General features: G+C 55.3%; 1 protein-coding gene across 8 annotated transcripts in view; it reads left to right on the top strand.

Moving 5' to 3' along the window:
• Nucleotides 1–25675, top strand: part of ARHGAP22 (Rho GTPase activating protein 22) — a 212290-nt gene extending 186615 nt beyond the window's left edge. For 7 of the 8 annotated variants that reach the window (XM_019730133.3, XM_019730136.3, XM_019730135.3 and 4 more), the window contains 6 exons: nt 13985–14192; nt 16819–16951; nt 17778–17851; nt 18444–18565; nt 20420–21323; nt 25083–25675. In XM_019730133.3, the coding sequence (XP_019585692.2) occupies nt 13985–14192; nt 16819–16951; nt 17778–17851; nt 18444–18565; nt 20420–21323; nt 25083–25311 (1670 nt within the window). In that variant the 3' untranslated portion in view covers nt 25312–25675. Of the gene's footprint in view, nt 1–7184; nt 7310–13984; nt 14193–16818; nt 16952–17777; nt 17852–18443; nt 18566–20419; nt 21324–25082 lie in introns of those variants that run through there. The other variant, XM_074337246.2, reaches the window with a different exon arrangement.
• The last annotated feature ends 1007 nt before the right edge of the window (nt 25676–26682 follow it).

Genomic DNA, 26682 nt, shown 5'->3' with positions numbered 1-26682 from the left:
TAAATTGATCCAGCAATATATGAAAGGATTATACACCATGTTCAAATGAGATTTGTCCCCGGAATGCAAGGATGGTTTAACATCTGAAAATCAATTAATGTGATCCATCAATAGAATAAAAGACAAAAGCCACATGATCATCTCAGTAGACTCAGAAAAAGTATTTGATGCAATTCAGACCCTTTCATGATAAGAACACTCAATGGTTTAGGGATAGAAAGAACTTCCTGCTAAAGGGCGTGTACAAAAACCCCACAGATAACATCATACTTAATGGAGAAAGATTGGATGCTTTTCCTCTAAGATCAGGAACAAAACAAGGATTTTCACCTTCACCATTTCTAATTCAGCATTGTACTAGTTACTCATAGTCAGAGCAATTAGTCAAGAAATTCAAGTAAAATTTGGAAAGAAGTAAAAGTATCTTTTTTTCATAGATGACATGATCTTGTATACGGAAAAATCTTAAGAAATCTACTAGGAAACTATTAGAACTTTAAAAAATTCATCAAGATTGCAGGATAAAAGGTCCATATACACTAATCAATTGCATTTCAATACAGTAGCAATGAGCAAACTGGAAATAAAATCAAGAAAACTTCATTTACTGTAACATCCAAAAGAATAAATTAGGAATAAATTTAATAAAAAAATACAAAACTGATACTCTGAAAATGACAAAAATTGATGAAAGAGATTAAAAAAGACCTAAATAAATGGAAAGTCATCGCAGGTTCATGGATCTGAAGACTTGATATTGTGAACAAGACAGCACTCCCCAGTGGATCTCTGGACTTCGTACCCAGCTCCAGAAACAAGGTTCTGGGAGGCCCTGTCAGGCAGCACCTCCTAGCCAGCTCTCTGTGAGAGGGGAAAGAGGGGAGTCACAGGTACCCAGGGCTGCCCGGCTTGCATGGGTGAGTTCTTGCCTGGTTACCTGGAGAGACCTGCAAGCCCTCGAAGGTGGCTGTTCTGTGCATAGGAGGGTGCTTAGCAAAGCCGGTTGTATTGAAGTGTGAGAAGAGGCAGAGTGAGAACAGGTTTCAGTATCAGGGTGTGGTCTGGGTGTAATCTGGTTCTTCCCCTTGCTTGCTTTGTGACCCTAGACATGCCATTTGTCCTGTCTGTGTCCTAGTTTGCAAAATGGGAATAAGAACATCTTTGCAGGATTGTCATGAAAATTAAAAGAGAAAACGGGTGCAAAATGGTCAGCAGGCTTTTAGTACTAAATAGTCCTTATTTATTCAACTAGCATCTGCCATGTACAAGCAGGAGACAGGCAGGGAAGAAAAGAGATCAGACAAAGCTTTCATCCTACTCCCCGAGACAGGCAATAACAAGGAAAGTACATCATGAAGCATAGAGCAGTGGTTCTGAAACATTTGCTAGCGTCAGAATCACCCAGAGGAAGGCTTGTAAAAATAGACTGCTGGCTCCACCCACAGAGTTTCCAACTCACTTGGGTGGAGCCGTAGAATTTGTATTTCTAAGTACTGCTGGTCTGGGACCCACATTTTGAGGACTACTGTTTTAGAAGGTGATGAGTTCTATTGAAAGGAAAAAAATAGAGCCGTTTTAAATACAGTGGTGACAGCGGGCCTAATGAAAGTGACATTCAAACAAATTCTTGAATAAGGCAAGAAAGGGGGTCGGGAGGATGATTCTGGAAATGTGCCAGACTGAGGCAGCCGCTCAGGCAAAAGCAGTGAACATCTGATGTGGTCTTGAACCAGCACCAAGGCAGGTGGGCAGGAGGGAGGGAGGGGCCCAGCCAGAGGGGGCGGGGCCTGGTGGCTGAGGCCTAGTGGGCCCGTGTTAGGAGGGTGCTTAGCAAAGCCGGTTGCAGTGAAGTGTGAGAAGAGGCAGAGTGAACACAGGTCTCAGTACCAGCTTTTACTCCTAAGTGCAATGGGGAAGGGAGCACTGCAGCCTTTGAGCTGCGGACTGACGTGATTTGACAGTTTCAGAGGAGCACTCTGACTGCTGACCAGAGGGACAGGGGAAAGCTCAGAGACGCAGACGTAGGAATCCGGCAAGAGACAGCCACTTTCATATGGTGGGGAGTGGTGAGATCGGATTCCAGATCTGTTTTCAAAGCAGGACCCACAAGGTGTGGGTGATGGTGTGAGGGAAAGGGGACAGTGAACATGGACCCCAAGGAGTCTGGCTGAACGCCCGAAGGACAGAGTTGTCATGAACCAAGAGGGGAAGACTCAGCGTGGAGCAGGTTTGGGAGGTCGCGGCAAGACCATAGCTCTGTTTGAACACGTTTGAGTTTGAAATGTCTGTTAGTCATTAAACCCACAGAGATACTGAGTGGGATGCAGGAGTCTGGGGGGCCAGAATTAGCGCTCAATAACCAGTAGCATGGTAACTCCCACCTACGGTCAAGCAAAGCCCAGAAGCTATTTGTCCCAGCCTTATAGGCAGCAGCATGACGTGACAGTCCTGGAGCAGGGAGCCCGGCCTGGGAATGGTGTCCCTGCCCGGAGAGACTGCTGTGTGTTGGGGAGGGGCACGAGGGGCCAGGCAGCAGGCCTGCAGTGGCCATCAGAGCCCCACTGCCTGAGCCCAGCTGTGTGACTCCTACAGGCCCTTGGAGACATTTTCCTCTGACCAATTCTCCTGCCCTCGGGTTCTTCAGAAATCTTGGGAGGGGAGTGTGAAGGGAGGACAAATGCAGCTCCCAGAGGCCACAGAGCAGGACACTCACATGGAGAAATCTCAGCTTCAGGACAACTAGGAGGGACACAAAGCAACCGTGTTAATCCAGCTGGTAGCTGTCTTCATTTGCTGGAGTGGCATCTGTAAACGGAAGCCCTCAAGGCACAATCACGTTCAGAATGCAAGGTCACTGGCCCCAGCCCAGGCTGGCAATGGCGGAGCCTGAGGTCCTAGTGGGCCGCTTCTCCCCAGTGCTGCTTCACTATAGTCCAACTCTTCTGGGACATTCAAGAAGAGTCTTCTTTCCAGTACCCCTGAATGTGACCCAGCAGGCCAGGGGGCCTGGGCCTTTCCTGGTAGTCCTTCCAAAAGAGGAAAGAAAGGACTGTTGCTGACCTGGGTCACTAAGCCAGGAGAAGGGGCATTTGAGTCTGATTCTGGTGCCCTCAACCCATTCTCTTCCGCCCTGATGAGGAACTCCTGCAGGCCTTGGACCCATCTAGGCCCCAGGCTCATAAAGGGCAGATATGGCCTCTCCTGGGCATAGGAATTGGCTCACAGGAGACCTCCTGGTGTCCTATGGTCTGGTTCTCTGGGTCTTCTTCCCTGCACTGTCCCAGGAGTCTGTTGAGCTTGGATCCCCAAGGCAGAGGGAACCCCCCCCCCCACCCGCCACAGTCCCCACTGACAGGACGGCCAGGGAGCCTGGGACTGTTCACCAGGAGAACAGAGGCGGAGGAACAGCTGCCGTACCTTGGGAGAGCCTGGCAAGTCAGTGAGAGTGATTTACAGGGACTGCTCACCAGGGCTTTCTGTACAACTCAGGACAGTAACTTCAACTGCTTTTTACCAACTTTGCTGGACCCTTATATCCTCCTTCCCTCCCAGCATGTGTGATGGGAGTGCCCTATCAGCTTGGCCTGCCAAGCTTCAGCTTTGCTAAGGAGAGCTCAGATCACAGAGCAGAAGAGCTCCTCACAGTCGTGGCGAAGATGAGGCCAGAGCAGAGTGTGTGCCAGTGATGCCACACGATGCCCGGACAACCCAGCCCTAGGACGAAGCTGGGCAGAGGTAGCCACTCACCAGAACAGCTAAGGTTTATTCAGTGTGTCCCCATGCTGAGCTCTGCATCTGGACTGACCTTCACAACAGCCTGATAAAACAAGTCTTGTTATAATCCCCTTACAGGTGAGGAGACTGAGCAGCAGGGAGGCCCAGGTGATCTGTCCAGGTCACAAAGAAGTAGGCAGGAAGCCGACAGTCTAACCTAGGTCTGATGGAGCTTAGAGCCCTAGTGCTGGATGACCAGTCTGTGGGATAGGATGCCAGAAGACCTCCTAGTGTCCTATGGTCCAGTTCTCTGGCCCTCAGATTTTTCCAGGCAGCCTTGGTCCTCTACATCTGGCTGAGGAAAAAGGGAGAGATATAATGCTTGCCATATGCTACTCTTGCCAGGAGTTGTATCAAAATTATATTGTAGAAGGGGTCAGAGAGGCCCAGAGAGGTCGAGCAACTTGCCTAACAGCACGCCGTCGCAGGGCTGGGAGGAGGCAGCCCACCTCCAGCATGAGCCCATCCCTGGATTCTCTCTTGCCAGGTGGGCTTCAGAGTGCCTGAACTGTCTTTCTGGGGGATGGTGCTTGTGGAGAGGCAGTCATGACTGAGAACACAGGCAGTCCCTAAGGTTTTGGACCCAGGTCCTATAGGACACACAGCTCAGAAATAAGGGGCACCCCAGCTGAAGAGGTGCCCTATCACCAGGTACTTGTTTGAGAGGACAGATCCTCAGCCTTTCAGCTCCCTGGCTCTGCCTCAAGAGGGCAATTTCATGACGACCTCTGCACACCAACTCCCAACAAGCCACATGGCTGAAAACAACCCGCAAGGTGTGGTGGGTGTTGTCTGGGCCAGAATGTAACCTGGAACTCATTATGGCAGAACATATCACAGTCCAGAGTCTTCTAAATGGGAGGGAGCTGCAGACTTCCATCCCCGGGGTGGCAGGTGGGGGCTAGGGATGGTTCCAGGTGGAGGGTGGAAGGGATTCCCTAGAGACCAGCAGGTGAGGAAACTGAGGCTGGAGAAGAGAAAGCAAGTCAGCACAGGGGCCCACCTGGGAGAGTCCTACCACCTGAGTAGGTGCCACCACTGAACCTGAGGACCTGTCTCTTTAATGTAGCTAGAGCTACTGAGACCCAATGTGTCCCTGGGCTGTGGGAGCCCCAGGCTTTTCTGGCAGGTTTAGGGCAGGGCATTCCTGGGCTTGTGGCCTGCAAACGTGCCTTCCCACCCCTTCCCATCTTCATATTTACCTGAACTCTGGGAAGGGAAAATACCGAGCCCCCCCGCCCCCCCCCCCCCATACACACCCAGGGTTTGGGAGGACTTCAGCCCCCTCTCCACATGAGTATCAGGGTCAGGCCTAAGGAACCTCATTAGTCCGGGGCACAAAATTTAAGGGGGCACCAAAAACAGTAATCATGATAAATATTTTATTGTAGTAGTTTTTAAAATGCAAATTAATGCCCCCCCCCCCCCCCGTGTTAAATCCACTGTGTTAGTTTCTTACTGCTGCTCTAACAAATTGCCACAAATTTAGCGCCATAAAACAGCGCAAATTTATTCTCTCATAGTTCTGGTCAGAAGTCAGAACTGAGTCTCAGGAGGCTAAAATCAAGGTGTCGGCACACTGGTTCCTTCTGCGGCTCCACCGGAGCTCCTGTGCCCTGCCTCTGCCACCTTCCGGAGGCTGCCCACACTCCTTGGTTGTGGCCTCATTCCCGTCTCTGCTTCCCTCCCTTTATTGTCTCCTCTTGTACAGTTGAACCTTGAACAACATGGGGGTTAGGGACACCGATCCCCATATAATCCAAACTCCGTGTGTAACTTTTAACTCCCCCAGAACTTGATTACTACTAGGCTGCTGTTGACCAGAAGCCTTACCGATAACATAAACAGTCGATTAACACACATTTTGTATGTCATATGTATTATATACTGTAGTCTTATAATAAAGCACTCTAGAGAAAAGAAAATGTTATTAAGCAAATCATAAGGAAAACACACAGTATTTATTGATGAAAATCCATGTGTAAGTGGACTCAGGCAGTTCAAACTGTGTCAAAGATCAACCGTATAGTCAGATTTCCCTCTGCCTGCCTCTTATAAAGCCCACTTGGATAATCCAGAATAATCTTTCCATCCTTAATTTAATCATGCCTACAAAGTCCCTTTTACGAGGTAGGTAACATAGTCACAGGTTCTGGGGATTAGGACATGGGCATCTTTGGGGAGACCTTACTCAGCCTACCACATCCATGATGAATAAAATATCAAAATTTTAAATAAAGAGAGGGTCTGTGGGTGGGATTAGAGTGAGGCACTCACAAAGTCTGTGCAGGTGCAGGGTCAGATCCTGTCTAGTTAAAATTTTGATGTTTTGTTCATCATGGATTTTTTGCATTAATCTGTATTTTTAAAAAATATTGCAAGAAAATATTGATCTCGATTACTGAAGTTTTTGGCACCCTCTTAAAGTTTGCTTCTGTGGTGAGTGGCTTGCTTGCCTCACCGTCGCCCAGGCCCTGCTTAATAACAGCAAGCAGAGTGACCTGGCCCTGCACACTCAGCTTTCACATGAGCCCCCCAAGCCTTCCAGCCCCAGAGCTCCCTTAAACTCCTCCCTTGCAGAATTGTGCCCGTAGGTCCCTGTGACCTCTATCCTTCCTGCCTGGTGTTGCACAGTGCCCAGTTTCGCTTCTCTTTCCCCCTGCCCTTCTGATGCATGTCTGAGTCTGTGTACCCATCCTTGTCCTCACACTTTGGAAGGATGGAATTGTGGGCTCTTTTCACTGGGACAGAATCCTGCCCTGGGAAGATCATAGGCTTTGCATTGAAGTGTGAATTGAAGATCTGTCACTTACTAGCTGTGTGACCTTAGGAAAATTACACAACCTCTCTGAGCTTCAGCTGCGTTGTCTGCAAAATGGGGGCATTAATACTTACCTCTCAGGGCTGCACAAGATACCTTATGTTAAGTCCTAAGCACTTTTCCCTGGTGTTGGGGCACTGGCCCCAGGCAGGGCAGAGGCCTGGGGCCCTGAGCGCCAGCTCCAAAGCCAGCAACCCATCTTTAGATCTGGGCTCAGCACTCTTCTGGCGAGGTGGGCCAGACCTAGTTACTTGGTAGACCTACCTGAGCCTCCATTGCTCCTTCTGGAACACCTGCCTCTCAGTCTACCGGGAATGAGATCTCCTAAAGCAGGCCCTTGGCAAGGAGGGAGGGACCCATCAATGGGACTTGGTAGTATTCCTAGGGTGCGTAATAACATGGGATATTAGGGGCAAGGGGGGAGCATATGTTTGAGACCGTAGGTCCTCCACGGTGTCAGCTTCAGGAGTGGCATTTCAGGCACTCGCAAATCCCGGGCCCTTCCTCCCTCCCTTCAGGGTCCGGGCCCGGGGCGGGCGGGCGGGCGGCGGGCAAGCCGCTACCTGCGCGCGTGCCGGGCATTCCTGCCGCCGCCGCGCCGCCGCGCCCGGGCCGCCATGGGCCTGATGCCGGCTGCGCGGGCCTTCTCCGGGTGCCGCGCCTGCCCGCGGCCGCCCTGCCGCCTGCCCGCCTGCTGCGCGCCCGCCGCCCCAGGTAGGGCGGGACCGGGTGCGGGCGTCCCGCCGAGGAAGTGGCGTCCGGGACCCGGAGTGTTTTCGAACCCGGGACTGGATGACGAGCGAGGGGATGGCTACGCACGCGCGTCGTGGGGCCCGGCGGGGAGCCGGGGGAATGTGGGGTGCCAGCGCCAGACCCTGTGTCGCCCTGGGGGAGCGGGGTGCGCGCGTATCCCCGGGCAGAGGCCGAGGCTGGGCGCCTCCTCCCGGGGTGGGCGTCCGGCGTGTGGTGAGGAGGAAGCTGAGGCAGGGAGGGCGTGAGGGCTTGCAAAAGACGCCACCCTCAACACACACACTGAGGGGACCAAGCGGAATGCGCGCCCTGGGCTACCGACCCCAAGCCCAGGGCTCACCTTCCCCGGCCTCATGCAGGCCACTGTGCAGGGCGTGGCGCTGGTCCCCACCTGGAGCGCTGGCGGGATTACCTCTGCCCTGGGGCTTGCCCTGAGCAGGATCCCCCCAAAGCAGGATACCTCTCACCGTTTTCTCTCTCCTGCCAGCTTCATTCAGCCTGTTTGGTTGGGGAGACCTGGGTGGGCAGGAGGACGCAGGGAAAGGTTTTCAGCTGGGAGCCACTAACCGGTGGGCTTTGGATTTTTACAGCCGTCAGAACAGCTCTAATGTTCTCCAGCATCTAGAACAGACCTGGCACATGGACACAAGTGCTGGAGTGATAGAGGGTGCTTTTAAAACTCGGGTGGATGCAGGAGAATGGTACATTTCCTGGGAAGGGGAGATGAGAGCAAGAAGGGATTACCCAGAGTTTGTGGATCTCTGGAGATAATTTTAGAATTATTTTCCTCATTGTGTCTGTTCTCTGACTGTGGCTTCCTCGGTCCCTTGACACTGGAGAGAGCCCTAGTGTCTTTAGAGCAGGCCTGAGAGAGCCCTGCTCAGGGTATCAGCTCCAAGAGGGAATGGAATCCCAGCTGTCTCTCTTTCCTGCTGGGGCCCTGAGGATGGGATTGGCAGGCAGAGCCCAGCTTCAGCACGCCTGGTGTGGTAGATGCTCCCATGGCTGCTCACAGCCCTATGAAGTGGCAGTGAACTGGGAGGTTCAGAGAGGGTGAGGTCACAGGGACAGGAATTTAGCCTGTAGGCTTCCTGCTCCTGTATGGGATTCCGGGGAGAGGGGAGTGAGAGCCAGTCTTCACCAGAGAGCAGCTGGCATGGGAGGAGGCCTGGCCCAGTTCTGAGCCCATCTGCAGGTTCATCCAGAGGAAAAGCAGCTGCTGCCAGTTTCCTCTCCAATGGCAGAGCCGGTGCTTTGTGAAGAGCGTGGGCCGGGACCTCGAGGAACCTGCACGCTGGCTGGGTTTCCAGGGATCTGACAAACCTACTGGAACTGGTTCTTGGCAAGGCTTCCCCTCCGAGATGTGCCAAGAGAGCTGAGTTCAGTGTGGCTGTTTCAGGCCCTACCAGGCTCTATCAAGGGTGGTTGGGAAGGAAGCCTGTAAGGCTGAGCTGGAATGGGGCTTCCCCCTGGGGCTCCCCAAGGCATTTCCCCTCAGTAGGTGGCAAGTGGGGCAGCTTGCACAGGAAGCCTGCACAGGGTCTTGTGCAAGGCTCCACGTGGCCTTGCTGGGAATGTGGGCTCAATTCTGTGGCCTGGTGGTGGGGGTGGGAGGGCAGGGCCTCGGGGCAGCCCCTCAAGACAGGTGTGATCATTCCCATGTCATGGATGGAAAAACTGAAGCCCAGGAAAGGGGGTCACTCTGCTCCTCAACGACTTAGCCAGGATGGGCACCTAGATCAATGTAGATGTGGGCTTGGGGTCTTTGTCTTTATGGCCTTTGGCTTTGACCCTCATCTGCTGCCTGTGTCCCTACCCCCACCCCAGCCCGGCATTGGCCAGGCTCAGCCCTTAGAGGGCCTCTGGGGGAGGTTCCTCGTTTCCCAGAGCCCCGAACTTATGGGGTCTTCTTCCAGCCTTTTCAAGCATGCTTCCTCATGCCCACCCTCCTACCCCCGGGGTCCGTGTCATACCCCACCCGGGTCTGCCTTTGGGCCCCTCCTCATGTGCCAGGCCCCCTCCCCCCTCCGAGCTCGGGGTTCCTGGGTACCTCCCTTTCCTGGCTCTCACAGTCCTGTTTAGGGGTGGAGGGTAAAGTGCTCAAGTGGCTTCCTGGGGGAGGCGTTGGTTATGCTGAGGTTTGGAGGGGCCCCAGCAGAGACTCAGCACCTGTGAGCTGTGGGGCTTGCCCTGAGGCAGTCGTGCTGTGCCTGGCCCAGACTCTGCATCCAGAGGCTGGTGGAGGAGGTGGGGTGGGGAGCAGCGCCTGGCCTGCCTGCCAAGTTGGGACTTTACCCTGGGGGCTGGGGGTCGGGGTGGGGTGGGAGGCAGCGAAGGTTTCCAACAGAGAAGCCCTGGCAGGATTTACATGTTTCTAGCCCTCTGGGCAGCTCCAAGACTCTTTAATATCTAGAGCAGGGCTGGGCCCACGTGCGGGAGTGATGGAAGAGTGGAGGGACAGACAGACAGGACAGATGTCTTTGGGATAGGAGATAGGAGAGCAGGAAAGGCTGGCGCCAAGCAGAGGCTAGATGGAATTACCCAAGATCTGTGTCTGTCTAGAGAGAATTTTAGAATTCTTTTCCTCAGTGTCTCTCTCCTGACTGTGCCTCAGTCACCTGTGAGCTGAGGGTGGGGAGCTGAGTGCAGTAATGGGACCGCAGACGGCCTGGACCACGTGTTCCTCCTTCATTCAGTGCTCCTCCACTTCTGCTCCAAGCTCAGCATTGGCTCGGCCTGGGGAGAGGCAGGTGGCCCCTGGCCAGATACTGGGCAGAGGTGACTGCCTTCATACCAGCTGAGATAGAGGGCCTGGGAGAGTGAGAGCAGGGTTGTGCTGACAGGAGGATCTGGGGCAGCTCGCATAGGAGGGGACATCTGAGATGTTCCCAGGGGCTAATAAGGCATTTGCACAGGCTGAAGGTGAAGAGGCTTCCAGATAGAGTGACCTGTGCTCTGTGCAAGGGCCAGGCAGCAGGAAAGCAGACCTATCCAGGATGCTCAGGTGGTGGGGAAAACGGAGCTGAAAGGGATGTGTGCATGAGCTGGGAGATGGATGTGGAAGATGCAAGGCTCCCTCTCTACCTCCCTCGGAGACCCCCTTGCTTATGGGACCCCCTGTATGTCCTCTGCCTGCTCATTGAAGGTTCCCAGCAGATGCCCCTGGTCATGACAGCATGACTTCCCATTTCTACTTTCTTTGCGTCGGGACATCTCTCCTGGTTTGTCCTGAGCCCAGTGCCCTTGAAGGACGTCTGTGCCCATCAGGTCAAAGCAGAAAAGCTGAACACCTGACAAAGCCACATGAAGTGTGCGCTGGGTGGGACGTGTGCGCTGGGTGTGGTAGGAACTGGAGGATGAGCAAGTGCGTGGACTATACCAGGGCACAGATGTCACTGAACTCCAGCAGTGTTGCTGTTTGGGAATTAGGACCTGGTGCCACCAGATCTGTAGGTCTTTTAAGCTTGAAAAATCCAGATTCTTATATGAAATCTCTTGATTTTTAAATAACTAATTTTAAAATGTTTCAAATACCGTCCTCGCTAAACAAGAGTGTCTTGGACCCACGTGGCCCATTGTTGAACATAGGTGTTGAGCCCTGCATGAAGTGAGAGGGAACTGTGGCTCTGTGTGTCCAGGACTAGCTCAGGCCACTCAGTGGTGGCCCTGGGGACTCCTCAGACAGGGTGCTTGTCAGAGCTGCCCTGGCAGCCACCATGCAGGGCTGTGGCCACATCAGCCCCTCTGCTCAGGGCTGTTGACTGGCCCTCTGCCCCTCTGGCCCTACCCCGTGGGATGGGGCGGCTGGGCGCTCCCACCAAGTCCCAGAGGTCAGACAGCTGTTCCTTTCTTGTTCATATTGTAGTCTCTGCTTACCTCTGCCTGTGCCCAGTGACCACGACTTTGGGAACTGCTGGTGAGGAGAGACAAGAGACACATGGGGAGCTGGGCTGGTGGGAGGGAGCGTCACACAGGGATCCACGCACCAGTGTCCTGGCAAACAGCACTGTGGAACCTTGACACTGCCACATGCTGAGCGAACTTGGGCAGGCCCTTAAATCCCTCTGCCTCTCAGTTTATTCATCTGAAATATTAGGATGGTGGTGATAACAGTAATAGTCCCTAAATTGTTAAGCTGTGTGAGGATTAAATGAATTGATGTGTGTAAAGTGCTTAGGACAGCACCTGGTAACACGAGTCATGTGTTAGCTATTTCAGCACACTTTCCGCATACACACGTGCATACACATGCCCCCCACACATATCCATGCACACACAAACCCACACTCACATTCACACATGCACACACACACACACACACACACACACACACACACACACACATTTTTCCTAAAACTGATGGCATTGCTGGGTGCACTCTAAGTGAGCGTGTTTTCTAGAAGGGCATGTTTTCATCCCCCAGGTTCAGGGTATTCTGGCTTTGGGTCAAGCAGGGTGAGAAGGAACATTTACTGATACCTTAGGGACTGATGTATCTTATTTCAAAATAGCCATTGTACGTGGGGAGCCAAGTAAGCTCCCTGATTCCTGCCAGTACTCAGTGCCATGGGAAAGACTGAACCTCTTACCTGCTGGCTCACCATCCAGGTGCTGGGAAACCACCTGCCTGGGCCGTGTCCCTCAGGGACCACAGACCTACCTAGACAGAATGGAGCTGTGGCATCATGCCCCTGGCACACTCCTAAAGCCACCCTGCAGGGAAGGTCTCTGCCTCTTGGATAACGGGCACATCAGAGTCCTCGTAGAGCTTAGAGCTGGAGAAGGCTGTTTCTCCGGTTACTCTCATTGCGAGGTAGAGAGCTTTGCGGATCTCATCTCCTTCCACTCTGCCTGAGCTGTCAGGAACCTCAGCCCAGTCATACATTTAGTTGTCACAGCTTTTCTCAGTCAAAAGTTCTTCTTTCCCTGTAGCCCTCATTTGCTTTCTTGTCTTGTACTAAATGTTTTGGATCTTTTGCTTCCTGACTTTTTTTTTTTTTGCAAACGTAGCATACAGAAAAATGTACGCAAGTGTTGTTTAATGATTTTTCTCAAAGTGAATACAACTGGGTACGTAGTGCCCAGGTCCAGAATCAGAGCATAACCAGCACCCCAGAAGCGCCTCAGGCCCCTCTGGGCACTGACCCATGGAGGTAACCATGTCCTGACCTGCTTTTGCGTTTTACATAAATGGAATCGTGAAGTCTGTGCTCAGGGTCGGGCTTCTGCATTGTCTTTTGTTTGTTTTTTAATGTGTTGTTTTTTCTTAAACTAAAAAAAAAAAAATTGGTAAAATACAGCTAACATAAAATTTACCATGTTAACTATTTTTAAGTATACAACTCAGGGGCATTAAGTATATTCGTAATGTGCAACTATCACCACCATTCATCTCCAGAATTTGTTTCATCTTGTAAAACTGAAACTCTGTCCCCATTAAACATTAACTCCCCACCTCCTGCCCTCCAGCCCCTGGCAACCACCCTTCTACTTTCTGTCTCTATGATTTTGATTATTCTAAGTACCTATATCAGTGGAATCATGCAATATTTGTCTTTTTGTGACTGGATTATTTCACTTGGTATAATGTCCTCAAGGACCATCCATGTTGTGGCCTGTGTCAGAATTCCCTTCCATTTTAAGGCTGAATAATACTCCACTGTGTGTATACATCACATTCTGTGTATCCAGTCATCCATCAAGGGACAGTCGGGTTCTTTCCACCTTTGGCTATTGTGAATGATGCTGCTATAATCGTGGGTGTATAAATGATGGTCAAGTCTGCTTTCAGCTCTTTTGGGTATATATCTAGAAGTGGAATTGCTGGGTCATATGGTAATTCTGTTTTAATTTTTTTGAGAAAACTTCATGTTGTTTTCCACAGTGGCTGAACCATTTTATATTCCCACCAACAGTGCACAAGAGTTCCCATTTCTCCACCTCCTTGCCAACGTTTGTTATATTCTGTTTTTGTTTTGTTGTTGTTGTTGTTGTTTTTAATAGTAACCATCCTTATATGTGTGAGGTGGTATGTCATTGTGGTTTTGATTTGTGTTTCCTTGGTGCTCAGTGATGTTGAGTCATGATTATGTTTTGACATGAACAAGTCATCTGTCTTGTCCCATGAGCGGAGCCCCATCTCTTCTCACTGCTGTCTGGTGTTGCGCTGTGTGAGCAGACTAGGTGTATCTGCTCGTTCTGCTGATGGGCATTGGGTGGTATCCCATTTGCAGGGATTGCAAGTTGTGCTGCTAAGAACATTCTAGAGCCTGTCTTTTGGTGGACATTGTCCTGAGTTTTTAAATGGAAGCCTCTCCTCTTTGGATGTCAGTGTTGCATAAATAAACCAATCAATAAAATGCACAATGCATGTTCCCTGACGGCCCTTTAATGGTTCCTCAGGATTGGACAAGCTCAACGGGACTGGGCAGGCCACCTGTCTGCTGTGCCCTCCTGCTCTCTGTCCCAGGTGGCCCAGGGTCCAGCCACCTGCAGTGTGCCCTTGTAGTTTCTAAGTTGCTCCCTCAAGAGCAGCTACCTTTGGAATGATGGCACCCCCGCTCTCTGTTGTCTCAAGCGCCCACCCCCACTGCTGAGCTGGATAGCTGAGGATGTGACCAGGGGTCTTTCTGTGCCCAGGGATCTTTGGGCAGCGCCTGGAGGACACAGTCCATCATGAGCGGAAGTATGGCCCCCGCCTGGCCCCCCTGCTGGTGGAGCAGTGTGTGGATTTCATCCGGGAGCGCGGGCTCACCGAGGAGGGCCTCTTCCGCATGCCGGGCCAGGCCAACCTGGTGAGGGACCTGCAGGACTCCTTTGACTGTGGGGAGAAGCCACTGTTTGACAGGTGAGCTCCTGGGGGAGGTGTGAGATGGGGCCACCTGCCCATTGTCCCCTTGCTGGGGCTCCTCCCAAGGTGCCAGCTCCAGTGGCAGGAGTGGGCCGGCACCGGGGAACCCTGGCAGCAGGATGGTGGACAGGATTGTTCCTCACACTGGTGCGTGTGTGCTCAACCAGCCCCCTGCCCAATGGGCCTCACTCAGGGTGCCCAGCAGCTCTAGGTTTCAGGGGTGGATCCTGCCACAGATAAGGCCAGCCACATCCATGGACGCTCTTTCCACTGCGGATGCCCCTAAACTCTACCCAGGCAGGAAAAAAGAACCTCTACTGCTCCATTCAGAACTCCAGGCCCTCTGCAGGGTCCGTTTCTGGGCTCTGCTTCCTCAGGGTGACCAGGATGGAGCAGCACCTGTGGCCCCACAGCCTCTCAGGTTTTGGGATGGGGAGAGTCTCCTCCACCTGTCCCGGGCCAGGGCCCGTCCTAACCCATCACTGGGGCTTACCAGGTTCTGAGCTCCACCCTCAGGGTGAGTCAACCTCACTAAGAGCTCAGGGTCTAAGAACAGGGAGGTGGGGCTGTTTGGGGGCCTCTTCTCTTTGACAGGACCCTACCCATTTTGGGCAGTTTTACAGAGAAAGTTCTTTCTGCATCAAGCCTACCCTCGCCTCCATGGAGCCTCACAGATGAGGCCTCTTTGCCCCAGGAGAGGCTCACGGGTTTCTACCCACAGCACCGGCCTTGCCAGGTCTCTTCTCGGAGCAGAACACCCTCAGTCCCTTCAGCTTCTGCCCAAACCCATCACCATAGCCAGGAGAGTGTCAGTTCCTTTCTTTAGATGTGGAGCCTGGGACTGACCACCATCCCCCAGAGGAAGGCTGTCCAGGAGGGCACAGGTGTCCCTTTGCCTGGAGCCTAATGAAGTTCCGTCTCGCTATTCTGAGCATGTGGTCCGTTCTGAGCCGCTGCCAGCCATTCCTCCTCCATCCTATGCCTGTATGGCCCAGGTTGTGCTTGGAGAGGGCTCCTGTGATTCCTGCAAACCCGCCCTTGACGTTGGCTCTGGATGCTCTCTGGGGCATCTGACACCATTCTTTCCCACTTTCTACCATCTCCATGGTGGTCCTCTGGCCCTGACACAAGGGTCCTAAGGCTCCTCTCCTCATTCATCCCCTGACAGAGGGGTCCTGGGGCTGCTCCCCTCACCTGCCTGCAGGCAGAGGCATTCCAGGGTAGTCTTACTCCCTGGGTGCAGACATACTCTGCACTACAAAGAACTCCAGCCAGGGGGGTCCTAGTCCGCCTCCTGCATAGAGCGCCTGGTCTGGAAGTGTCAGTCACCAGAGCTGTCCCATATCCATCCCTTCCCACTCCCTGGCCCCTGGGCCTGTAGCAGCTCTCCCAGCAGCTCTCCCACCAGGGAGGATCTCCTCTGAGCCAGAGCTGGCTCTGTTGACTCTTGCAACAGCCCTTTGTTACTTCACTCAACTTACTTCACTAATTCCCGAGTGAGAGCACCCTGAGACGTAGGGGTGTGGCCATGAGCGAGACAGACAAGGTACTGCCCTCGGGGCCAGGACACCAGGCACACAGGGAGCCAGCTGGCTCAGTCCTGGCCTGGCGGGCTAGCTTGGATGAGGTGCCAAGACTGAAGTCCAGGGCCCGATCCTAGAGCCCAAACCTGGAGCCCACGTCAGCCTGGGCAGCTCTGAGCTGGGAGCAGGACACTGAGGCCTGGGAGGGATGCATAGGGTGCTGGGACGCTGGGGTGCTGGGGTGCTGGGAGGCATGAGGTTCTGGGGTGCCGGGAGGCATGAGGTTCTGGGGTGCCGGGAGGCATGAGGTTCTGGGGTGCCGGGGCACTGGGAATGGGGTGAGGAGCACAGAGCTCGGGCATCCATTCTGTGATGGGAACCCAGAGGCCAGGGGAAAGGGTCTGGCCTCTGACCTGCCCTGCCCCTGGTGGCCTCTGTATGCTTTGATATGGCCCCTCCCCTTCCATCAGAGTGCAAGTGATGGGTGGAGCAAGCTGGGGCTTGGGCTAGGACAGCTGTGTCCCTGGCTCTCCAGCCCCCCACCCCTCAGGAGTTTTGCAGCTCCCATGTTACCGTGCAGAGGACACTGGGGTGGCCATGAGGCTCACAGAAGGGGACCATTCACTGCCACCAGTTCCCTGGCCAGCTGTCCCAGGACCCTTTCTCTGTGAGCCAGCCTGGGGCCCTGTGTGAGTCTTCCCACCCAGAGTAGCTGCAGGGCCCTGGGGCTTCTGCAGCAAAGCAGACTCTCCGTGAGGGAGACACTACCAGTCCTGAGGACGGACCCAGACCTGAGGTGCAGGGGTTCTGAGCAGGGGCCTGGGCTGTGGATTGTCTCTGAACTAGAGCTCCCGCCGCCTGACTCGGGCCCCTGCGCACGGCGCCTGGAAGCAGCCTGGGCCTGTCGTTGACCAGGACAGTGGATACAGATGCATTCCCCACCCCTCTGCGCGGCTTTCTTGTGCCTGCGTGTGCACACACACACTGTGTGCAAGGGCGTGAGAGCAGAGGCTGCCCTGGGGGCGCTGGGGTGCTGGTCACTCCTGCAGTCCCTGGCAGCTACGCCTCACGTGTGTTACCCCACCCCCACCCCCCGGCAGCACCACAGATGTGCACACGGTGGCCTCCCTGCTGAAGCTCTACCTGCGGGAGCTTCCTGAGCCTGTGGTCCCCTTCGCCAGGTATGAGGACTTCCTCAGCTGCGCCCAGCTGCTCACCAAGGACGAGGGGGAGGTTAGTGGCTCATGGGGACCCGGCCTGGGAGGTCGGGCTATGGAATCAGGACATAAAACTCTGACTTGCACCATTTTTCATGGCACGTAGATCCTGCAGGCTGCTCGGAGTGTGTGTGTGGGGTGCAGCGTTGAGCACCCTGCCCTGTGGGGTGGGCGGCTGGAGCATTCCCTCTGTGTATGAACTCCCTCCAACCCCCCCGTGGGAGGGGCTGGTCTCTGGGAGGGGCAGGAACCTCCTAAAGCAGGCCATGTCCCGGGCGTGCCCCAAGCACACCCACAGTAGGCGCTCCTACTCCTACACCTCCTGCAGCCTACCCAGGCCGCACCCAGTTCAGAAACAACCAGACCTTTCATCTGTTTATATCCTGCCTCCTCCCCAAAGAGTTTGAGACAGGACAGAGGCTCCCACCCCCACACCCCCCCACAGGTGCCTGGCTGGGGAAGGACTATTTGCCCTCCCTGTAGCCATGTGGGAGATGAGGGGTCTTTATCTGGCAAATATTTGTGTCTCGATAGATAAGTGAGCTGAGCTGGCCCTGACATTCCACTGTGGCCCTGCAGAGGCACATGCTCACGCCAGTCCCCCAAAGCAAATCTGTCGGCCCAGGAGGTCACAGGCCTCGCTGCCCCCTGGAGATGGAGGTGGTGGTGCCCTCTGGTCACCTGGGGAGGCTGCATGGGTGGCTGGAGACCTGGCCTCTGGTGCCAGCCACCCCCACCCCCAGTCCACTTGCCCCCTCCTCACCTCCCCCCCACCCCTTCCTCAGTGAGAGAAGGGCCAGTTGCTGGTCTCTGAAATGCTGTCTTTCTCTTTCAATACCAAGGGAACTCTGGAGTTGGCTAAACAAGTGAGCAGCCTTCCCCTGGCTAATTACAACCTGCTCAGATATATCTGCAAGTAAGTGGTGGGGGTGGAGGGTGGTGAGGCTGGCTCATTCTCCCCGATTGACTGCTCCCCGAGTATCAGTCAGCCAACAGGGAATATATAAGAACACGGTTGCTGGGAGCACAAAGCTTGCCGTCACTGTGAGCAGGCAGCGTTCAGGTCCCCTGTGGATCATTCTAGGAGGAAAGTGACACACTGCTGTCCTTTCTGTCTTCTCCGAGTGCCTCTCACCGTCCCCGCCCCCAGGGGTCTGCCTCCTGACCATGACCTCTGCTCAGGCGCTGAGAAAGAGAGAGCAGGGCAGCCCGCATCCATTTCGTGCTGGGGTCTCTGGGCCTTGCCGGACATTTGCCCCCACTGCCAGCGAGACAGTCATGTGTTCTCTTTCCACGCTGACAACTGGCCTGTGTCCCACTGGTCTTTGCTTCTGCTAGACCCTCCTGGACCTCAGGGGAAGCTCTGTGCTCTTGGAGCTGGCAGTGGCAGCTGTGCCCAGCAGCTGTGGGAATGTGTGGGCGTGGCTGGGCGTGGGCACCAGGCAGCTCCTAGCGGAGCTGGCATCAGGATTTGCTTCTCCGCCAACTGTCTCTTCCTTACTTGGCAGGTTTCTGGATGAAGTTCAGTCCCACTCAAACGTCAACAAGATGAGCGTCCAGAACCTGGCAACTGTTTTTGGACCTAATATACTTCGGCCACAAATGGAAGACCCAGTGACCATAATGGAAGGTAATGGGGTGTACATGGCGTGCTGGGTGCCTCTGGGATGGGCTCACCTTGATCCTGGGCAGGTCGTCAGAACCATCGTGCCAGGCCAGCAGGAGGGGTGGCTCCATCCCTGGGTCCTCCTCACCGCCTCCTCCAACTCCCCCTCCCCCGGAGGGTCCAGCTATAAAGGCCAAAGGACCTTTGCCCTGTGGATGGCAACAGTAGGTCGTTGGTGCACTTAGAATGGCAGGAGAGGCTGAGGGTGGAGAAGCTGAGTGCCCTTGCCCTTGAATACACACAGATGTTTTTGCTTTACTTAAATAATTTTCAATTAAGTAATTGTCACAGGCTGCTTCTGGATGTCAGAGCTCTGCAAACACTGGGGAATTTCTCATCAATAATAATAATAATAATAATAATAATAATAATAATAATGCAAATAGCAGCAATATCAGCTGCTTTCCATATGCCAGGGCCTCTACTAAGAGCTTTACTTATCTCACTTCATTTTAATCTTCACGGGCTGCAGTTACTGACCCGTTTCCCAAATCAGGGACCTGAGGCCAGGAGAGGCAAGGTGTCAGCCAGACTTGCCAGAGGGTCCAGGTACAAGCTGGGCTGGAAATGGGAGCCTGTTGTTGGAAGCCCATGGAAGACCTGCAGGGGCTAGCGTGAGCCTTGCCGCTCACAGACAAGAAACCCACAGCCAGTCCTGGCTGAGGAGAGCAGAGGCTGAGCAGAACCCATGCAGGACAAATGCCAGCTGGAGCCCACTGACACTGGCGCCAGGCAAGCTAAGGGCAGAGCTGCCATTCCTTGCTGAGTGTCACCTGGGAGAGATGTGGGGGTGTAGGGATGGGCTGTGGAGCTATTCTGGCTCCCCAAGCTGCCGGCGTGGCCCCTGGGGGTGGCACTCCTGTTCAGGTCCCCTGCCCCCCTTTGCCTTCCTGGCTGGGTCTCGCACCCCAGGCCCCCAAGCTTCTGCCTGCCAGGTTGCACAAACGCACAAAGGTGGAAGCTCGCCCCAGCGACTTTGCGGACTTCCTGCTTCACCCAATTTTCTGGCTTAAGAATTCCTTACTTGATTTTTTCCAGGATTCTTAGGTACCTGCAGTGGGAGGGTCCACCCAAGCACTCCACCTTCCTTATCACCCGAAAACCTCCCGGCTCTCTGGTCTTTGTTTGGTTGATGTAACAGGAGGGAAAGGGGCAGGTGACAGACACCGTAGTCCCTCCACTGCCCCATTTGCTGCTGACATCACCCCCACCCCACAACCTGAAAAACTGGGTGCTCCATAGATACCACAGGCTGCACCTCAGCAGCCATGGCCTGAGAAGGGAACTGTGTGTGCATGGAATTGTGTGTGTGTAACTGTGTGTACGGGTGTGTGCGCCCTCATGCACCTGTAAGACATCTCCATGCCCTGGCTCAGCCCTGTGCCCCTGAAGCATGGGCACGCAGGCACAGACACCATTGGCAGCACAGGGAGTGACCTGGGGCAGCCAAGAGGGTTCTGACACCCAGGGGCTGGTTTCTAGGCACAGCCCGCCCCTCGCTCACCCTGCAGCCCTAATGGTGGTGTGCCTGCTTCTTCCACTGCCCAGCTGGACGGAGGGGCCTCCTCTGTGCCCCAGGCCCCATGTCTGTCTGTCCGAGGAAGGGGCAGAATCCTTCTGTCTGTGCCTGGATTTTGGGGGTGTAGTGGCCGTCCTTTCCTCCAGCATGGCTGATGGAAAGCTCTGGTTGAGTCCTCTCTCGAAGAGCAGCCCGGTGCTGGGCAGAAAGCAGAGCCAGGCACCCTGGGTCCCAGCTGCAGTGCCCCCTGCCGGGTCTGGAGACATTCACAGCCAGGCTTTTCTCTGTCTTCTTGGCAGGAACTTCCCTTGTCCAGCATCTAATGACTGTCCTGATCCGCAAACACAGCCAGCTCTTCACTGCGAGGGCTACGGAAGGACCAACCTCCCCGCACGGGGTCACACCTTGCACAGTGGGATGGGGCTCTGCGGGGGTCCCAAGGGACAGCCAGGCAGATCCCAGCAGCCCTGGCGCCCCCGGCCTGCCCTCACACAGGACCTCGTCTCTGGATGGGGCCACCGTAGCAGCACTCTCCAGAAACTCTCCCCTGGGCCCGGAGAGCCGATGCGGCCCTGCCACCACCAGCCCTGGGAAGAGGATGCAGACTTTGCCCAACTGGAAGTCTTCCTTCCGGCAGTTGGGGTCCCGGTCAGGGAGCCTGAAGGTGGGCAGCTCGCCCCTGGAGGTGCCCATCATCTCCTCCGGCGGGAACTGGCTCATGAACGGGCTGTCGTCCCTGCGTGGCAACCACCGGGCCTCACCAGGAGACCGGCTCAAGGACTCGGGATCCTCACAGAGACTCTCCACGTATGACAACGTGCCCCCGCTCAGCCTCCTTCCCAGCACTCCCAGCGTGGCCAGCATGGCGTGGTCTGGAGCCTCGTCCTGCGACGCCTCTGCTGGGGGCTCCCTCAGTAGCTGCACAGCCTGCCGTGCCAGCGACTCCTCCGTTTGCAGCTCCCTGCACATGGAGGAGAGCCTGGAGCCCTCTCCCTTCCCCAGCAGCAGCGACGACCACAGATTCCCAGATCTGAGCCGCAGCCTGGATGAGGTGGGCACCTGCCTCAGTAGCAGCGAGCCCAGCGACCCAGGCAGCCTGGCCCAGGACCATGCCCACCGCTCGGAGGCTCTCCAGGGCCTGGTCACGCAGCTCAGGGCGGAGTTGTGCCGTCAGAGGACTGAGTACGAGACAAGTGTGAAAAGGTAAAGGGCTACAGCTGCTGGGCCAGCGTGAGGCTAGTCTCCCCTTGGCCAGACAGAGCCATCGTGGCCAGCAGCTCACCAGGCACTGGCCCTGGGCAGTCAACCCCAGGAGATGCCCCCAGGACAGGCTGGAGATGGAGGAGTGGGGGTCGTGTGTCTGGGAAAGCCAGAGCAGCAGTCAGAGAGCCATGAGTAACCACTGAAGGAACGAGTCAGAATCTCAGCCTGAGCTGCTCAGAGCACCTTCCATGGAGGGGCTGTGATTGGGGGTCCTTGTGTGGCCCTCAGTCAGGGAGGAAGCAGGGCCCCCAGGTGTGCTCTGGGCCTGGGGATGTGTCCACATGTAATGCAGGACCTGGCCAGCATGGCTGGCTTGTCAGGGATTGAGGAGTCCTTCCCAGACTGGAATCCAATTTCCTCTGAGGAGGGAGCTGGCCCTGTGAGCCAATCCCTCCCACCTGCCCTGGTCACAGGAGGACGCTTTCTGCCCCATTCCAAGGCTTGCGAGCTTGCTCAGTTGGCCCGAGTTCAGTTGTCCCAGCCTCCCTGTGAAGAGGCTGTTTCCAGCTCTGAGAGGCCAGGTTCTCCAGCTAAGGTCATCAGCAGGGCCTGTGCTCAGTGCTTCTGTCAGCATCCCAGACTCCTTCGTCCATCTTGCCCAGCTGTCTGACCTCTGAACTCAGTTCCCACCTGCTGGAAGATGGCGCCAGTGGGTTCTGAGGGTGTCCTTTCTCCACCAGAGACTGTGGAGGCAGAAGGGATTCCTGCTTCTGCTTCTGCTCCTGCTTCTGAGTCTGGGATTTCCCCCGGGAGCTGGAACGGTGGTGTCTGACCCTTTTGTTCTGCTGGTAGCCATGTCCTGGGCATGTGTCAGGTGTATGTCAGTGCTGTGTCTTTGGCGGGTGGATGACAGGAGAGGGGCTTTCAGGGCAGAGGCCCCTGACATGAGGGAGATCAGAGAGGGTCACAGCAGGCAACGTCTAAACCAGGACTCGAAGGGCCCGTGGGATCCAGCTGAGCGAGGAGGAGAAAGGACACGTGAGGAATAAAATTATGGGGAAACCCCACAAATGTAAGCACTGGTTTACCAGGCAGGGGTACCAGTGGGAGCACCTGACAGGCACAGAGGTAGATGATTACCGCCCAGACCAAAGCTGCAGAATGCATGGGCAGTGTTACCGTGTGGAGCCGGCTGCAGACAGCCTCACAGGAGGTCACAATCAATCTTGCACTTGAACTTGTCATCTTTCACCTTCTTAGAGGCTTGGTTTCTCAGGCTTGGGAAATGCAGTGTTGTTTCGTGGTGGGTTCTGGGTCAGACTGGCTGGGCTCGAGTCCCTGCCCCCCAAGTACTGACAATGTCCCAGGCAGGTTTTCTGACCCCAGTGTGTATTGACTGAGTGTCCATCCCGGCAGGCTTTCTGGGCTGGGTGACCTCACACATTTGTCATGAGGATTAAGTGACACGATGGGTGGCAGGGTACAGCACAGAGTGCTCAGGAAACCATCACTGGTCTCATTACCTCTTGCTTGGTGGGGTGGAGGTAAGATAAGTCCCCCAGAGGCAAAGGGACAGCAGCAGCAGCTCCTGAAGTCCCCTTCCTGGAGGAGCGGTGCCAGCCATCGTCCTAGTTGGAGCCATGGTCTAGAGCGAGGATGGTCTCTGAGCACAGAAAGGAATGGCGCCCCATCCAGTGGCCTTGGGGAGTATGTCTGCACATGTGGAGTCAGCACTGGGTGTGGTCTGAGGGGGCAGGTAGGCCAACTTTCTGCTCTGTTTCGCCTGTGCCCTGATTCCTACACTCCCCCAAAGGGAACACACTGAGTGTCTGTGATATGCCAGACACTGTGCTAGCTGCTGGGGACACAGCTGTGACGGAAACTGATCAAAATCTCTGTTCTCATTGGTGGTGGGGGGCACACAGAGACCATGAAGGAGATAGATTTTCAAACATGTGATTTGTAAGGTTAGCTAAAGGGGTAGAGCAATGAAACGGAAGGGGAGCATGGGGTAGAGGGTTGGAGGGCACTGGTGTAGGGGAGAGGAGATTGCGAGTCAGTGCTGCGTGCCAGCCAGCCGAGGGCAGAGCCAGAGCCCAGGCCAGGGGCTGCGGTGGGAGGGGCTGCGGTGCGAGGGGAGAGGGGCCGGAGCTGAGTGGGCAGGTGGGAGCAGAGGGTGGGGCCTTTGGGGCAGAGCGTGCTCTGGATTTCATGCCCAGTGAGATTCGAAGTGTCTGGAGGCCTTCAGCACTTTGATCACTGACAGGCCCCTGGCTGCTGTGATGAGGGCAGCCTGACCAGTTAGGAGACCGTGGGGGTCTCGGCCAGACTGGGGGCTGTGGGCCTAAGGGGCAGCAGGCGAGATGGGGAGAAGAGCCAGATTCTGAAGGTTTTGCTAAGTGATTAGATGTGGGGGTAAGAGAAAGAACTGACTTAAGGCACATTTTTGTTGTAGCCTAGCCCATGGAAGAAGGTGTTCGCTGAGAGGAGACTGGGGCAGCGGGAGGAGTGGTTAGGGGAGAAGGGTTAGGGGCTCAGCTGTGGACCTGTGAAGTCTGAGGTGCTTGTTCTGTTTCTGAGTTGGTTGGAGGGAGATGCAGATTGAGGGTTGTCAACACATAGAATGTGCTTCGAAGAGACGGGACGAGGTCCCTCAAGGAGTGGCATGGAGAGGAAGCTGGGGCTCAGGCCCTGAGCTGGAGAGCAGCAGGGGTGTGGGCGGAGCAGAGCAGTGAGGGGCCATGGGGGCCTTCTTTCTGACCCCATGCCTGTGCTCCCCAGACGAAAGGCTGGGGGGAAGGGACGTTTCCTGTGTTCAGTGAGTGAGATGGAGGCCTGGCCTGGCCCTGGCTGGGGAGGGCGTTCATACTCATTCCATGGACACCACATACCAGGCATTGTGCTGTGCACATGTGGTCTCTGTCCATTGCAGCTATAGTGCTTGTGGGAGACTGTCCCTGCATTTTTCAGAAGAGGACACCAGGGCTCAGGGAAGTTTGTGTCCTGTCCATAATCATGTGCCTTGTAAGTAGCCAGGCCTGTCCCCAGGGGCTGGACTCAGTGTCCCTCGGGCCTTACAGGAGCTGGCCGTCTGGTTGAAAAGATGGATGTGCCAACTTCTGTACAGTGCAGTGTCCGCCTCCACAGGAGTACATGGTGTGGCTCTGCGGTGGCCGAAGGAGCAGTATGACCTGCTGGGCAGGATCAAGACAAGCTTCCGAGAAGGAGACACTGAGCCGGGGGGTGAAGGATGAGTAGGGATGGAAGTGACAAGTGCAAGTTGTTGTGTCTGGCTGGGGAAGGGGAGGGGCAGCAGGAGGGCAGCCAGAGGTCAAGGGGCCTCAGAGCACAGCACAGGTGGAGGGACAATTTCCTGTTCCCGCCAGCCAGCAGGGCAGCCATCCCTCTGCAGGACAGCTGGCTGTGCCAGAGGTAAGTGGCTTTACATTTTAGTGATGACTCAGGGAGACCCCCGGCTTGAGGGCCAGAGGCCCAAATCCTCACACTGGCGTTTCTGGATCACAGGCTGAGGCAGGTCCTGCATGGCTGAGGCACGAGATCTGGGAGGAGCAGAGGGGGACTGTGCAGCCTCGCCCCGTGCCAAGCCCGAGCCTCTGCATGTCCTGCCCCTCCAGGCCCAGCCTGACCAGATCCTTCCCCTCATTAGGTGCAGTAGGCACGTGGCTGCCAAAACTGGAGCTCGCTTGGCAGGCCCAGAGAGCCAAACACTAAAACATATCTTTCTTTTTTATTTTAAAGACTCGAAGAAGGTTCTGCCGACCTGAGGAAACGAATGTCATGGTTAGAGGAAGAATTGGACCAGGAAAAGAAAAAGTATACGATGCTGGAAATAAAGCTGAGGAACTCGGAGAGGGCACGGGAAGACGCGGAGAGGAGGAACCAGCTGCTGCAGAAGGAAATGGAGGAGTTTTTTTCAACCTTGGGAAACCTGACTGTTGGGGCAAAAAGTGCTGAAGCCCCACAGTGAAGGAGCTCACCTTGCTGTGCTGCTGTCCCCCCCTCCTGCCGGTCCCTACCCTGTCCCCCCCCCCCCCCATTGGCAGAGAGGGCCTCCCGCCTCTGGAGGAGCCAGAAGTCCTTGCAGCTTGGACCTGGGCCTCAGTGGTGCCAGCTGCTCCAGAGCCAGCTGGAGAGAGGAGTCCTGACACCCCGTGGGGTGGGGGGGCTGCTGGGAGCCTGAGCCCCCACAGGATCTGGATGCTGTTGTGACTGTACAGGGCCTGGAAAGATCAGAGGGGACAGTCCCTTGGCTACCAAAACAGATGGCACATGGGATCCAAGTAGCCCACTGGGACCATTTTGCGTTCTTTATTAAATTTGCTCTGAAAGCATGATGCCTGACTCCTTCTTTATGGTCATGCAAAACAGGGGTTACTGAGTGACCTCTGTTTCTGTCAGGTTTGGAAGTCCCCAAGGCTGGAATGCCATGGGGCCTTCAGAAGCCCACGGAAGCTCTCTGAGGAGCACCCAGCCGCTGTCAGGGTCGCTGCAGTGGGATTTATGCAAATCCATGTGCTGTCAGCTCCATCTCTCTGTGCTCAAGGGGGACAGTTGCCCGCTCCTTCCTTTTCTCTCTGAGCCACCTGGCCTCCCTCTGCAGCTGGTGTCTGTCCTGAAGTTCCTCTTCCACCGTAACCTGCTTCCCTTTGCTTGGCCCCAGCTCTGTTCCAGGGCCAGAGCCTGTGAGAGCTCAGACGGGGCCGCACTCCCTGTTGCTGTACCTGGGCCTGTGCAGGGTGACAGGGCACAGGTGGGAAGAAGAGGTGAGCCAAGGTGCTGGGACATGCCCTCTCGCTGTCCAGGTGCCCACGCCTCAGGCTGTGCCCAGCTCCCTTGCAGGCTTCCCTCGAGTCAGTGCTCATCCCTCTCCCTCCTCCAATTCATCCTCAGACTTTGAGGCTCCAGTTAGGGCGGATCCTTCCAGAATGCCTCCCCCTGGCCACCACCACACATAGCCCTGGCCTGGGCCAGAGCTCGTGATGGGGGGAGGCACCAAAGAAGCTGCCTCGGAGCAGAGGGGACGGGCCTCTGGGGCACAGGCAGCGCTACACCAGTGTCCCTTCGCTTGCTCCTGTGCCGTGTCCTTACATAGTGCCTGTCATGTAAGCGCCTGGAGCAGTAACCTGCAGAGGTTTTTGGGGGGAGTGAGGAGTCACCAACATGCCCCAATTTCTAATTATCTCCAGAGAAATCACAGGCCCAACCACCATCCATCTACCTAGAGTCACATATAAACTATTGCACCAATGCTTTGAATGCCAGGGCCTCAGTGCTCCCAGGAAGTGCTGGCATCAGGGTCAGAGCTCTGTTGAGGAGCGCTGAGTGGGGGTTCAGTGGA

The sequence above is a fragment of the Rhinolophus sinicus genome, chromosome 15 (genome assembly GCF_057876585.1).
Source record: "Rhinolophus sinicus isolate RSI-liver-muscle chromosome 15, RSI-T2T, whole genome shotgun sequence".
Classification (NCBI taxonomy): Eukaryota; Metazoa; Chordata; class Mammalia; order Chiroptera; family Rhinolophidae; genus Rhinolophus; species Rhinolophus sinicus.
The sequence above is the reverse complement of the archived record's forward strand: the minus strand, read 5'-3'. Positions and strand labels throughout refer to the sequence as shown.